Raw genomic sequence first — 14656 nt, forward strand, 5'->3', positions numbered from 1 at the left:
ATCCAAGGTTATCATGTTGAGGTCGCCAATTGAAACAAATAACTTAGGCTTTTTCTATGGATAAACAACGTTTTATCCAATTCCTTAATTGTATTCCTTAAACACGTGTTCATTAGAGCAGAAGCAAAACAGCGCTGGGTGAGTGGGGGATTCGCTCCGGCCAACACGCGCACCTTTTAACAATAAGAAGTGTGCTTAAATACAGTAAGGTGTTACATATTCGTAATGACCCCAGGAACGCCTCTACAGATTGATAAGCTTTCACGCTTCTTATTAAAATAAGTCTCAGATAACCATTTCCACAGTCTCCTCCTTGACCCCTCCCTGTTACGCCTGCGCAGTGCCATGAAGATTGGGGAGCCCCGGAGTCAAAGATGGGTCCTCATGGAGCGATGACCAATGCTCGTTTTATTGCAATTCTGATTCTGTTCTACAGGGTTAGTCCAGGGTAGACGCGACACATGACACATCATAACTAGCTACAAAGTAATGTTCACGCGGTACAGCAATAGCACATCTTTGTTCTACAAGACAGCATACCTTTGTTCTATAACCTCTTTTCGTGTTTTACTTCTTAATAAGTTTCTTTCTATTGATTACCCAAGGACAAATCCTTGCCGTCCGACACGTACGCTGGGTTGTGCAAGTGGGACTGGAAAAGTACTGAGTGCCCTGTTTCTTCAAGCATATTCTCTACAGTGTCACTTGGTGATTTTGAGGAGGGGTCTTTGGATGAAGGCTCCTTCAGCTTCGTCACAGTGAACCTTTTACCTTTGGCTCATTATGCTGAATTGGCTGGAACCCAAGCTGCCAAGTCGACCGAAATCAGAATGGCGCCCCCTTTTTGCTGTAAATCTTGGCTATCTCTTCTCCTCAAGGTTACAGCTGGTGCTGTGAAACTTCTTCTCTCGGCATTCAATGAGGTTCTGTTTATTTCCTTAACTGGTTACATACAGCTCTAAACTAGATATTCATTATGTGGCTTAAAGTGCTAGTTCGTTAGTAGGCCCTTGGAATGTGGTTGGGTAACCCTTAAAATGTTAGTTCCCTCTATCAATATAACTTCATAAACAAGTTTCATAACTTTTTGCATAGAACTTAACCACCTTTTCCTTTTTCCAGGTTCAGAGCCTGTGCCTCATTTGGTTATATCTGTAAACACTGAACATCTCCTCAGCAGGAATCACAGCTGCATTTCTCACAATCATGGGCAGCTCTGGTGCCCTTCACGCCAGAACCTGGGCCACATGTGGCAGCGATGGGGGGGCTGTAAGACCCTAAAGCCCATGGCAAGCACAGCTGAAGCTGCACGGCTGCCCTGGGCAGCTCTTGCTGCTCCCTGGGTGCTCCCCCACGGGATGCCCCCTCCCTCTGGGCTCCACGCTGCTATCGTGCTGCCCTCAGACCTGTGAGAAGATGAGCAAGTTTAAGGAGGCGCATTCCAGCCTGGCAGAGGACATGCGTGCAATGCAGGAGGCGCATTCCAGCCTGGTGGAGGACATCCGGGAGATCCAGGAGATGCTTGGCCTGGTGAGGACAGGGCTTCCCTCCAGGATCTGTGGGAGGAGATGAGCAAGTTTAAGGAGGTGCAGTCCGGCCTGGCAGAGGACATGCGGGCCATGCAGAAGGCGCGTTCTGGCATGGCAGAGGACATCCAGGAGATGAAGGAGACGGCTTGGCCTGGTGAATGTCCTCTGGTGCCCCGGGAGGGAGCTGGGCCCTCGTCCCCTCCCCACTTCTCTCCCTGTCAGCCTGTGCCCCTGCCCCACGGCCATCGGTGTCACCAGCATGAAGGGCAGCAGGAGGGAAGAGTGGGAAGGGTGTCCCAAGAGTTGCTAAGGCACTTTTGAACTAGAGAGCCATCCAAACAGAACCATGGGCAGGGAAGGAGGGGAGATAAAGCTCTGCCCGTGCAATTCAGCCGCAGCACAGCCCTGGCCAGCGTCCCCCTGCCTCGTGCCCTGCTTCATTTGGGGTCCCAGGCCAGGGCGTTGGGAGCGGGGGCTCCCCTGAGAATCGCACTGGAAGAATTTTCTAGGTATTATTTCTAGGGTGGGGGGGAGCACACGCTGCTGGGGAGGGCACTGGCCCTTGAGAGCCTCTAGATGGTCTTTTCTCCCCTCATTTTTTTAAAAATATATATCTAAAGTATAAAAATCCAGAGAGAAGGAGCAGCAGCACAGAGGTGGGCGCTGGGTGGGGGGGTTTTTTAATGCTCCCTCCCACCTGCATCGCTGCAGTGGGGCGGGAGAGCGAAGGGGAGACAAATAACAAAGCAATCAATGGCTGGAGGCAGCTGTCGGCACCCGGATCATGGCTATGGGGGCACCCTGGATTGGGGGCACACAGCCACTGGGGCCCCTGCCTCTGCATGTCCCAGACCCCTGATGAAGCCCCCAAAGTGCTCCCCTCCTCCGGCTCCTGAAATCAGCACGGCTTCTTGCACAGACGCCCGGGGCCCCCTCACCCGTCCTCCCTCCCTTGACACCCCCAGGGCCCAGGGGGATTTTACAAGGTGATGTCCCTCCTGTCACTGCCACTGCCGCTCATGGCCCTTCCCAGGGGAGGGGGGAGCTGGGGGGGTTTTAGTCTTCAAATCAATCTTGCTTATAAAAAGAAAACAAAAAAACAACCAAGACAGGTTGAAGGTTCATTATTAATGCAAAAATAAGAAAAATAATTTAAAGAAACCCCCACTTTTTAAACCCCAGGTCCCCCACGCTCCGTACACAGCACAGGGACTGATCCACTCCCCAGCTCATGCGGTTCTGACTGGGCAGGCCGGGCTCCATTGATGGATCCTCTGGTGTTCACCAACCGGGTACAACTGCTCAAGGGAAACCCCATTGTTCAAGGTTCCACCACCCACTGTCCTTCATGTGTATTTTACAGCTCCATTTCCCAGAGGCTGGTGCCCGGCAGGGGCTGTGATCCACCCACGCAGTGCCACGCTCTGCCCCACGTGTCTGAGCTTGTTTCAGAAATGAGTCCCACTGTGAGACTCAGTTCTCTCTGGGTGCTGTGTCAGCACAGCCTTGCTGTCCACGGCCCAGGACAGTGCTCTGGGCAGTGGCATCGGGCACTGGGCATCTTTCAGCCATCCAGTGGTTACTTCCACCATTGTCAGCACGTGGTGTTTACCTTGGCAGGTTTGTGGGAGTGTGATCCAGTCAATCTGCCAGGCCTGCTCAGATGTGTATCGAAGCCACCACCCTCCATCCCACAGCAGCTTTAACCGTTTGTCTTGTTTAATTGCAGCACAACAGTGTCCGTAGTGAAGCCCACCCCTCGATCACGAGCCCGTGTACGTGTTGCAGCTCTGATGACCTGAGCCATCAGGGCTCACCGGGCTACCAACAGTTGCTACTTCGCATCCACCTCAGCCACTTCCATTTTAGCAGCGGCATCGCCCTGCTGGTTGTTTTCATGTTCCTCAGTGGCCACATTTTCTGGCCCATGAGCACCTGCGTGATGGACTTTTCCAAGCAGGCTCTCTAGCCTGGCAGCCAGAGAGGCTGTTTGAAAAAGATGGACTCACTTTGAAGCTATTGTACCTCTGCAAGCAGAAACCACCCATTAACGCACCTCTTAGCACTTCAAAAGGGCACGACATAATTTAAAGTGATGAGGGTTAGACACCTCTCCCAGCGCACAAACAGCCCCCGGCCTCGGTCATTCGCAAGACAGCGACCCTGCAACACAAGGCGTTTTGCAGTCTGCGCTTCAGCAAGACGGAACCCGTAACTGCGGTGCAGTGCATATTTCAAGGGTGTTTTGGCGTTGATCTGTCAATGCCAAAGAGCACTCATGGTTGGTACCGACAATTTGAGGCAACAGGCTGTATCTGAGGGGAAGAGCACAGTGCAGCCACGCACTTGAGAAGAAAATGTGAGACGAGCTCAAGAGTTTTCCGCGGAACATGCACCAGTCCCCTCGTCCTGCCAGCCGAGAACTCGGTGATCCCTCATTTGACTGTCCAGTGTGTATTAAGGTGACATTCAATCGTGAGGCCACACGGGTTGAACTCAGACAGGCCGTTCGTGCAGGTGACAAAGCGTGCAGAATTTAGGGATGCGAAGTTACAGAACGTGGAGGACGCAGCTTCTGCCGCGTTTGATTTTTAGTGGTGAAGCGACGTTTCGTCCAAGTGGTCGTGCTGCCTGTCACAACGTGCACATACGATGATCGGAGAATCCACACGGAACAGCAGAGCACAGGCATAATTCTTCAGAAGTGAACGTCTCAAAAACCCCCACACCAGAAAGATTTTTATTAGAGAAGTCTCACGATTGTAAGCCCGTATTTTATTAGAGACTTGTCCCAGCTGCCCGCAGAATATTTCATTTTTAGTAGAGATGCAGTGCATCCCCCTCCCCACTCCCCTGGGTATTATTTTTATCAGCTTTTGCTTTATCCCCTCCTATAATGGTTGCTCTGTTCCTTGAGCAATGCTTAGTGCTGTGGAGTCTTGGAAGAAACTTTGAGGGAAAATGCAGCACAGGTATAAAGTATCATTGACTCCAGTGATGTAGTGATTGACGTGGATACCTGCTGGGGACCAAGAAGGTGGGGAGATGCTGGTGGTGGTGGCCACGAAAGGAGAAGAAGAACAATGAACATGAAAACTCAAGAAATGAGACTTCCCTGAACCACAGGTGAGATCCCAGAGGAGGAGAGTTGAAGGGCAAAGGAGTTCAGGACAACTGGCAGTTTTTCAAACCCTATTCAGTGCAAACGGTGCCAATAATAAAGCGAAGATCGCAAGCGTAACAAGAAACCAATCTGGCAGAATCACAGGCTCTTCTGCACCCTTGTGATCCTCCAGCTGAAAATAAAAGGAAAAGCACAAGAAGACAGGGTCATAATCAGAAAGGTCAAGGCAGAAAATCAGATAAAACTAACAAAGGACATCCAAAAGGGCTAACAAGGAAGAGCCCAGACAGGAGTAGGGAGAGGACAGGTCAGAGATATTTAATCTAAATGCAATGTTTTCACTTGGATGGTTAAACCCACACACATACACACCCGGCTGAGCCGCTCACCAGGGTCCGCACCCATCTCACCCCACCGACCACCTTCACATTTCCTCCTAGAAAAGCCTCAGGTTGTTACAGTGCTGGCAGAGCAGCACAGAAAGGCACCAAGACTTCATTTTTACCATTCACAGGGGCATGAATTAGGTGTATTCTCTCACGTCCTGTCCCTCACCCCATCTAGAGGGTTATTTCAAGAGCTCCTGGAAGACAGGCAGGCCCAAAGGTCAAGAAACCAGCAAATAATCTAATCGGAAGGAAACAAGGAAGCTTGGGTCACAATGTATTAATTCTGGAAACAAAAAATAAGCAGATTGAAACACTGGGAGAAGAGATTATTAACTCAGCAGAACAAGGACTGGTGGCTGGAGATGGACAGAGACTCTGAACTTTCAGGCTCAGGTCCTGAGTTTCACAAACCTGCAGTGTCGACTCCTTTAATATCATAAAATTTATATTTCCCTGAAGAATTTAGGCCCTTGAGTCAAGTTACTTAATGAGAAGAAACTTTTGTTTTAATCTATGTTTTCAGTTTCTTCTTAATTTTTTTTTAAAAGACCTCTTTAATTAGCCCTCCTGTTACTCATCTCTTCATTTTGCAGGGCTTACTGTGATTGCTGGCTTTTGGCCACACACTTATTCAGCTCATCCGAACAGAACTTCAGCTGTTGCCTGTAAGTTAGACCTGAACATCCAAGTACAGGCATAAACACCAGAAAGTTACAGAAGAAGAAATATGAACCAATTTCTTTACAGGATATCTCACTCTGTCTGGTTTGCCGCCTCCTCAGGCGCAAAAATAATAAACCCTATTAATTTAAGTCTTATTTAGCTGTTCCATCTCTCTGCAATAATTGATTGGGCTTTAGACACTCAGCCAGAAAACACAATCAAATCAGGTTTGCCTGGTGACTGCGCCATAGCAGTGCCAGAAACCCCCAGTCCCCACACTTGCTCTAATTGACTAAAACATTTGGTCACTCGCACATTTCTATATAGACAATTAAGCTAAAGAGACACTACAAACGCAGCAAGACCAGCTGAGAGCAATAATGGATCTTTTCAGTCTATTTTTCTAGGGAGAATTAGGACTTAGCGATGTTGCAGTAACTAAAGCGGGTTTTGTCTCCCCTTTGCTCCCGATGCAGCAGCCTCAGGAGCTCAACGCTGCACAATCGCTGCCTTGCAGGGAACCACACCAACGAATTATCTGCTTTTCCTGCCCTCCAAAAAAGCTGCCACGTGCTAAATCTGCATCTGTTTGGCATCTATCAGGGCTGTAGCACTTCCAGGAATGAGGGGGAAGGGCTCCAGTGCAGAGTCAAGCCACATTTTTTACAAATACCCCCAATTTTCTGAGTCTGTTTGGATGCTGGCTCCGCACGTGCCGGCTGGCACGGGGCCAAAATGTGTCAGTCACAACCAGGCAAACACAACGATACCCAGTTCCCAGGAAAGTGGCTGAACTGCAGCATTTCTTGCCAAAGTGATGCACAGAGAACAAACAGGCTCCTCGGACTCTTCCTCAGAGATCTTGGGGGAGCTGCAGCGGTCGGAAACATTGGCAGAATCTACAAGTGTCAAAAGCCTAAAAGAAGAGATCCAGAAAAAGAAAAAGAATTGCAGCCGCCTTATCTGCAACTTTGTGCACACGAGACAAGAACGGTGAGGCATGACATTTGTATTAAAAACATTTTGCCAACAGTAGATCCAGACTATCACTTCATACGTCTCCAATGGCACAGGTGGTACCTGCTAATAGAAGGTAACGTTTATCCTACCCAGTCACTGGTCCCTGCAGTTCTACATTCAGTCTTGCGTGACTAAGAATCTGCAAACGTGGTTTAAAGCAGAAAGCGTACAGCTAGTCCTGGCTGGAGGATTAGTAAGCTGTGCTGACATGCAACCAGTAGAGAGGAGCGTGGGTATGGAATTCCTGTCTCCCTGCACCAAATCAAATGACCAGCACAGCTCACAGCCACACAGAGGCTGTAACACCCCAACCACAGGGTCTAAAAAAGAAACAACAAGCAGAGAAAGCTTCAGTTCTGCTTTACATCAAGCTTAAGGTGTGCATGATGTGAGACTTGAGATGAGTGTCAAAATTAACCTTTAAGTCTTCCTCCTCAGTAGAGATCTGAGAAGACAGGCAGCTGCAGTGCATATGGAAAATCCAGCAGCTGAAAACCCATTTCACCTGCAGCAGGTCAATAGTCATAGAATCATTTTGGTTGGAAAAGCCCCTCAAGATCAGGGAGTCCAACCATAACCCACGCCTGGCACTGCCCCATGTCCCTGAGAACCTCATTTAAACACCTTTTAAACCCCTCCAGGGATGGTGACTCCAGCACTGCCCTGGGCAGCCTGCTCCAATGCCCCACAGCCCTTTGGGGAAGAAATTGTTCCCCACATCCAACCTCAGCCTCCCCGGTGCAACTTGAGGCCGTTTCCTCTGCTCCTGGCGCTTGTTCCTGGGGAGCAGAGCCCGACCCCCCTGGCTCCAAGCTCCTTTCAGGCAGTTCAGAGATCAGAAGGTCTCCCCTCAGCTCCTGTTCTCCAGCTGAACCCCCCAGGTCCCTCGTGAAGTGGTTTGGGATGGAAGGGACCTTAAAAATCACCTAGTGTCCACCCCCCAGCCATGGGCAGGGACACCTTCCACTGGACCAGGTTGCTGAGCATCCCAACATGGCAAAAAGTCCAGAAGAAAACCCAAAGACACCTTCCGGCACAGATCTCTACACCACCAAAAACTCATTGCAAGAAAAGGCTTGGAAAGCATACACAGAAAGGCATAATTACAAAGGAATGAAGTAGAGCAGTGGTTGAAAAATGCCCAGAAGTCACAAGAAAGACTCAGCCATCCTCCTCCAAAAATGCAGCCACCATGAGCTCGGTTATAGCCCATCTGATGTCACATTGTGCTTCACAAACTCCTCAACGACCTCCAGAGGGCTTTTCTTCTGAGGAGGGAAATACACAGCTGGCAAATCAGTGTGGGTCTACCAAGCAACCTCCACAAAAGCCCTGGGGTTGGAAGCAATGATTGTCTGTTAAAGCTGAAACATTTCGGTGCAGAAAAGGGAGCTTCACAGCAGGAGATCTTTACAGGGGGAAAAAACGTCCCAGTTTCCCGCTGTTTTACAGGAGTGTGCCGGAGCTGAAGGTCAGACACAGCGGCAAATCCATCACCACCGACTTCAGGAGCATTGGCTGGAACACAATTGCTGCACTTGAGCCACCACCCAAAAGAATGTTCTGACTAAAGCGAGAAAATGTCACTGTTGGTGAAAGGAACCTGTTCAAATTATTTCAGCGTTTTATACCAGAATAGAAGTGGAATCCGGGCAGCGGAATTTTTCAGTTTGCCCAAGTGCGACAGGAGAAAACTCCAGTTTCATTCCTAGGGCTGCTCAGTCTTTGAGAAACCCTTGAAAGGCCACCAAGAGCTATTCTTTAGGCTTCCTCTTTCCCTTAAAAGAAAAGAAAGCGCTGTTGAAAAGTATAAAAGGCTTGAGATTTGTGGAAGGGTTTGCTTCCGTGAACTGAAAGCAGGAGTGAGAACATGAGAGGGGATATTACAGGGCTCTACTTGACACGCAAAAATACTGCAGTCGCAAAATGGATGGAAAGCTTGGTCTTTCCGTGATGCTGCTTCAGATCCTTCTCGTCATACAGGAAACTAAGAACACCTTGGACATTTTTAACACGTAGTAAAAGCCTGCTAAGGTCAGTGAAAAATGCAGCTGCTTCAGCAGGCAAGCCAAGCCGAACCTGGTGTCAAGAAAACGAGACTGGCAGAGTTCAGGGCTGGGAATGCCAGGAGCTGTAAGAAATACCAACCTCAACAGCTGAGCAGAAAAGAGCTAACAAATTGTTAGGATCTGGCTTTTTGCCTAAACCCAGATGCCCATTTTAATCCAAGAGCCCCTTCTGCTTTGCAGCAGGGGACAACAGGAATAACAAAAATTTCCAATACATAAGCGCATAATTTCTTGTCAAACTAAGCCTATGATGGGGTGTCGAACATTTTCACCGGAGGCCACAGCAGCCCCGCAGTTGCATTCAAAGGGCCGAATGTAATTTGAGGATTTGGCCCACAGGGCTTGTGTTTGTTATGTGCATCGTGCTCCTGTATCGCCGACTCTGTCTCGTAACACAAAAGACATACTGGCTTTTCCTCCCTGAAACACAAACACGTATTTGCTTTCCCATCTATCAATAAATCGCCTTCCTTCCACATCAATCTTCCTCTTACTGGACATTTTGGGATTCAAATTGCTCCACCAAAGACGGTAAGATGTGTCACCTAAGTAAAAGATCTAGATGATACTTTCACCTCCATCAACTAGTACTGAAGAAAAACCAAAATCCTGGACCTTTCACAATAAGCCCCGTGGTAAGTCAGAACGCTTGCTGAGCCTGTCGCAAAACATCTGCCATGAAGATCTCACATTGGTGACCTCCACTAGTGGCAACCACGGCAAACCGTGTCTTACGGAAGTGAGGCCATGGGTATCGACCACACGGCAGCTCATCCCATTTCAATCCCTCCCCCAAATCTACCTGCAAGTTCTTGAGAGCTCCTCTCACCCAGGTGAGATGGAGAAGAGACATCCGTCCCTCAGCCCAAGTAGATTCACTAATTCCTACATTGGCTTCGCCATCCCAGGCTGCTCCCTTCAATTCTTGAATTAGATTCTGGAGGAACTGTTACTCTTTTAGCAACTAATTTGAATGAAAAAAACCTATTGCTATAATAAAAGCATTCTGAAACTAATAGACACTGGCAGATCATCTTCTCAGGCCATTTTGTCCATTAACAGCAGCTGTGTCATGCACCTGTGCTGTTAGATTGCCCACAGAAGAATTCAGAAGACCTATGAAGATGTCACATATTTCCTTATTTGGAGAACAGAATCTACAATGATTATTGAAGTGTATCACCACTATCCATATAAAATAAATGAGAGATACTCCATAGATAGTGTGAGGACATCACTATCATCTGTATCACACTTGACTGACGAGTTCTCTGCCCTTACCTGAAGTTTGAGGCCAAACTTTTGCCAAGAGATTTTAAATTTAAAACCCATCACCATCCGCCAGAACAATCCTAAGAAAACAGAACTAACCAGCCACCTCCAAAAACCATCTTCCAACTGCTCTTGGACACTGCACCCAAGAAAAAGACCAGCAAGACAAAATCCCCTCAAAGGGTCCCCACGGGGAGGTTGGGAAGACACAAGAGCGCACGCAGTTCACGTTTGGGCTGCAAAGCAAGCAGAAAAGAAAAATCCAAATAAAACCACAGGATGGGACTCGAGAACAGGTTGTGTCACAGAAGAACCAGTTTCCCGGTCCCAGCTCCCCTGCCAGGGCCAGAGCAACGGGACCCTGGGCTTTCCCCTCACACCCATCTACTCTCCCCACGAAAGGACATCTGGGTTCCTCCAGCGCCCACCACAGCCCAGCCTCATATCCAGCTATCGCTCCCAATAAATCATTTGGCAAATCAAGGAGCGGTTAAAACTAACGATGGTGAACAACCCACCAGAGCACAGGTCTGTGCTGACTTTACAGCAGCAGGGAAGTCTAAAAGACAATCAATATTTTTGTACCCATAAAATAAGAGGACACTGAAGGAATATCTGTGGAGTCACACTGGGGGTTTGTTTGGGGTTTTTGCTGCTCTTGTTTTTAGTTTGGGGTTTTTTTTTGGTTGTTTTGTTTGTTTGGGCCCATTTTGGTTTTGGTTGAGTGCCTTTTTTTCCCCCAGTCATCTTTCCTATGAGAACAGCAGCTTGAGCCTCCCTCTAAGGCTGAAGAAAGATTTAAATGTACTTCCTGGGAAAAAGAAAACCACACAAAAAACCCACCACCCAAACTTTGAGCCCAGCAGGAACTGTTTCAAGCAGCTACAAGCAACTGCAGAAACAAATAAGAACGTGTTAGGCTGTACCTACTAATCACCACAGGAGACACTAATATGAAAAGTGCTTCTATCTGCATTTTAGTTCCTGACACCTACCTGAACAGATTAAATTACTAAAGCGTTCACACAGCAAAATGGAAGCACTGCAAATAGAACCCAGCCAAATACCTGAACCATCAGCCTCTCTCCAGCTCTGTGTTGCTTGCAGGCACTTAGTTTGTGCTGTATTTGTATTTTTATGCAAGACTGAACACTGATGGAAAGGGAATCAGCATTTTCTCAGGCTGCAAGATTGGCTAACAACCTCCTTTCCCATTTCAAGGGGCAGCACACTTGCTTCAAAACTGCACTGCCTGTGCCCTAAACCCAGTCCACACAAAGGCTGCAAATCTCACACAAGCTACCAGTTATCATTCAGTTTTGGAGCATTTTGGGAAGCTCAGCCTTTCAGCGGAGCAGAAACTTCAGAAAGGTGCAGAGCAGATACTTACAGTGTTGTAATGATCGACATAAACCGCATTTCCCAAGCCAAACACAGCGTATCTCAGGCCTTTCAGATACGTTTTCCCAAAGCGAAAGTCACGCGCTGCCTCTTCTAACCCCTTGCAGAACCACGCTGCACTCTCGGTTGGCTGCCCGTCAGTGTACGTAGCTACCAAGAACACACAAACGTTCCTGCCGGTTGTCTAATAATATCAAGAGAATAGAAGAGATCGGTGCATTTCTCAGAACGCTTCCCATTAGTAAGACAACTGGAACACATGGGGAGTTGGAAGAAGTTAAAAGATGAGGTTTTTTCTAAGTGGGATTTTGGTGTGGGATGCTGCAGGTGATAACCCCAACAGTGGCGAACGGCCATCCCCCCTGCAGAGACGCCTTAAATTAGCCAGGAGAGATCAAACTGTCTGTCTGCTGCTTCACAGAGGTGGTACAAGAGAACAGAACATCTCCCTTCCCCACCCCAATCGACAGCTTCTTGAGCAGACTCTTGCAGCAATCAAGTTTCTCACTGATTCAAAAAAACAACTATCAATATTCACAGAAGAAAAATGCCTCAAGGATTACTCCATCTAAATATGACCAGCAAGGAGTTTTTAGCTTATGAGCCTGTGAAGGCTGCAAATTGTCACCATCTGCTTGTTCTGGCTTTGAACCCTTCCCTGGGGATACAGAGACAGAACAGAGGGACCTGGTGCAACCGCTCTCACTGAACTCACACCTGAGTTACAGAACCAGCTCATACCAAGTCACTGTCACCATCAAAATACTCTAGGCAATCCTCTCCTAGGAATATTCAAAATTTAGGTGTTTTCTGCTGAGGGTTGATGGGCTACACTTATACAGAAGGGAAGCGATTTTTAACACACAGCATGGGAATTTCCAGAATAATAGGAGAGAAATACAAGGGGAAAAGAGCCTTCGCAACACAAGGAAAAGCTTTTCTTTATTAGTCATATTTATAAGGTACTTACCTCCTCTGGATCATAATCTCCCATGCTGATGACTTCCACAGGCAAACAAAGTGAAATAACGGCTTCAGCCAGACCTCTGGCAAACCTCCAAAAAAAAAAAAAAATAGGAATTTATCAATTGCTTCAACCCAAGCATGGTAGCGACCAAACAACCCCCACACGCCCAGTCACAAGACACCTCCCACAACAGAAAGAACAAAGACATCCGAGAACTGGACACTGGACCTAGAATTCCTCATGTTAAGAAAAAAAAAAATCAAGTATATTGGCTGCAAGAAGAGAGTGACATGAATTTTAATGACTAATGATTTCACATTTACACACACCATTTTTTTCAAAAGCACCTAAACCAGTACTTGTCTCTGAGAAGACCCGCTCGCAACTACGGGTACGGCAAGAGTAAACTTTAAACTTCATCATCAATGTCTCTACTGCATGCGCCATTTAAAGCAAGTAGAAAAAAATGTTATTTTTACATAATTTTACGTTATCTTTCATGTTGGGCAATGACTTCTCATGAGCTAATGAACTTTCCGATGTTTACACTGTGCAATACTTCTAAGGCAAGCAACAGACTTGAGTCTCAATATTTCAAATTACTTCATGTAGGTGGGGAAAAAAAAAAGTAACTGATACCTTTGCTGTGCCAGTCTGAGACCCATAGAAAATCTTTACTTTGCCTCCAGGGTGGCTGATCCATTTACGAGTTTGTCTTCTATTCCTTCAGAAGAAGCTGGATTCCCATTGGATTTTTCACCCTAAGAAACAAGCACCACTTCTCATTCAATCCCTTTTCAAAGTGATGTTAACCCCATTCTCCCAAAACCACTTAAAACACCTATCCTGTGAACAGACTCTCAGCACTAATTAAATGAGGCTATCAAAGCATTTTAGATTCTCACACCCAGAGAAAGACACAACCACGTCTCTGAACTAGGCCACGCTCCAATAAACTCAGGTCACACGCAGCCGGATCCAGCTGAACGCAGGAACCTCCCAACTCGCGCAGCAGAACTTTGCTCACCTGCGCAAGGAGCTTTTACCATCCTGAACAGCCTAATCCCACTCCCGTCCTAAAACCAGCCCAACCTCATCAGTAACATCAATGGAAAGAGGAACCCGAGAACTCCAGCACAAGTAGAGTGATTGATTTGCAGTGACAGAGCAACCCAGGCTGACACGATCTCTCAGTAACGACGGGAGAAGCGTTCAGCAGAGAGCTGCTCCAACATCAGAGCAACGAGGGCACCGAGTCACCCACAAACATGAGACCGTCCAGGCTGCGGATTATAACCCTCAGGTGCACTGAACTGTAAGGAACGTTCAAGGAAGAAACGTTGTTTTCACAAAACTGGGGAGCTGGCACCTGACCCCAGCGAGGGAAGGGACCGAGACACATCAGACTGTGAATCCTGAATGTAAAACAAAATCTCTTCAAACTAATCCCAGAATGCAAACTGACACCTGTATTTACAAGTTAATCTAGAGGGAAGGACGGCCAAAGAGCCAGGAACCCATTTTTAAATAGATCAATAAGGGAAAGGGTGTTGTTCGGATTAGATGAATGAAATACGTAAACTGAGGCAGGTGTCGGGTGCTCTGTAAACCCTGAAGAACCGACCAGTGGGCAACAGGGGAGGGAAATTGCACCCAGGGTTTGGGGGGATATAAACGGGGGCTTTTTGCCCTATTATGCGTGCCTGCCTTTAGGGAGAACACCCGGTCTTGCAAAATCATTAACAAAATGTGCTTTGCTGAGAGATCCTGCCTGGGCCTGTTCTATTGGCAAGGTGATCGTTTCCTACACGACCACACCTGGGCTCCGCAGTGACCCACGGGGGGGCCCACAGTGGGGCAGCACGTGTCACTGCACCAGTGGGGACCGTCACCCGGCAGCCACTCGCCTCCACACGCAGATTTCGGGGCCTTCTTGGACAAAAGCACTTCCATCTTCCCTTGCCTTCTTTCTGGTTTTGGTGGTGAGGAACTGAACGATGATCCAAATGCTGATCCCAATGATACAGGGAATTGACCTTCTCCCCTGGAGAAGTTGTAGAAACTGAGGGCAACAGAAAGTAGAAATTTGGAAAGGTTGTTAGATGAAGCTTGGAGAGTATTCAGTAACAGGGACAAGGAAGATTCTTGAAAGGATAAGTAAGTATGGAACTGAAGAGGTTGGAAGGCTTTGAAAGCCTTTAGAGAGAGGTCAGTATATATGT

The 14656-nt window shown here is 47.7% G+C and overlaps 1 protein-coding gene and 1 long non-coding RNA gene across 2 annotated transcripts; both read right to left on the reverse strand.

Annotated features, from left to right (window-relative positions):
- Positions 1 to 468: 468 nt before the first annotated feature.
- Positions 469 to 13404, reverse strand: LOC139829434 (S-adenosyl-L-methionine-dependent tRNA 4-demethylwyosine synthase TYW1-like). Its single transcript, XM_071816947.1, has 4 exons — positions 13074 to 13404; positions 12438 to 12522; positions 11457 to 11651; positions 469 to 1556 (listed from the first exon to the last, which is right to left on the reverse strand). The coding sequence occupies exons 1-4, from the start codon at positions 13097 to 13099 to the stop codon at positions 1401 to 1403; spliced, it is 462 nt and encodes a 153-aa protein (XP_071673048.1). The 5' UTR covers positions 13100 to 13404; the 3' UTR covers positions 469 to 1400.
- LOC139829435 (uncharacterized) lies at positions 2638 to 5672 on the reverse strand. The gene is made up of 2 exons (XR_011741906.1): positions 3328 to 5672; positions 2638 to 3184 (listed from the first exon to the last, which is right to left on the reverse strand). It is a non-coding gene; the product is annotated as an uncharacterized lncRNA (long non-coding RNA).
- Positions 13405 to 14656: the final 1252 nt, after the last annotated feature.

Source organism: Patagioenas fasciata, chromosome 19, assembly GCF_037038585.1.
Source record: "Patagioenas fasciata isolate bPatFas1 chromosome 19, bPatFas1.hap1, whole genome shotgun sequence".
In the NCBI taxonomy this organism is placed as follows: domain Eukaryota; kingdom Metazoa; phylum Chordata; class Aves; order Columbiformes; family Columbidae; genus Patagioenas; species Patagioenas fasciata.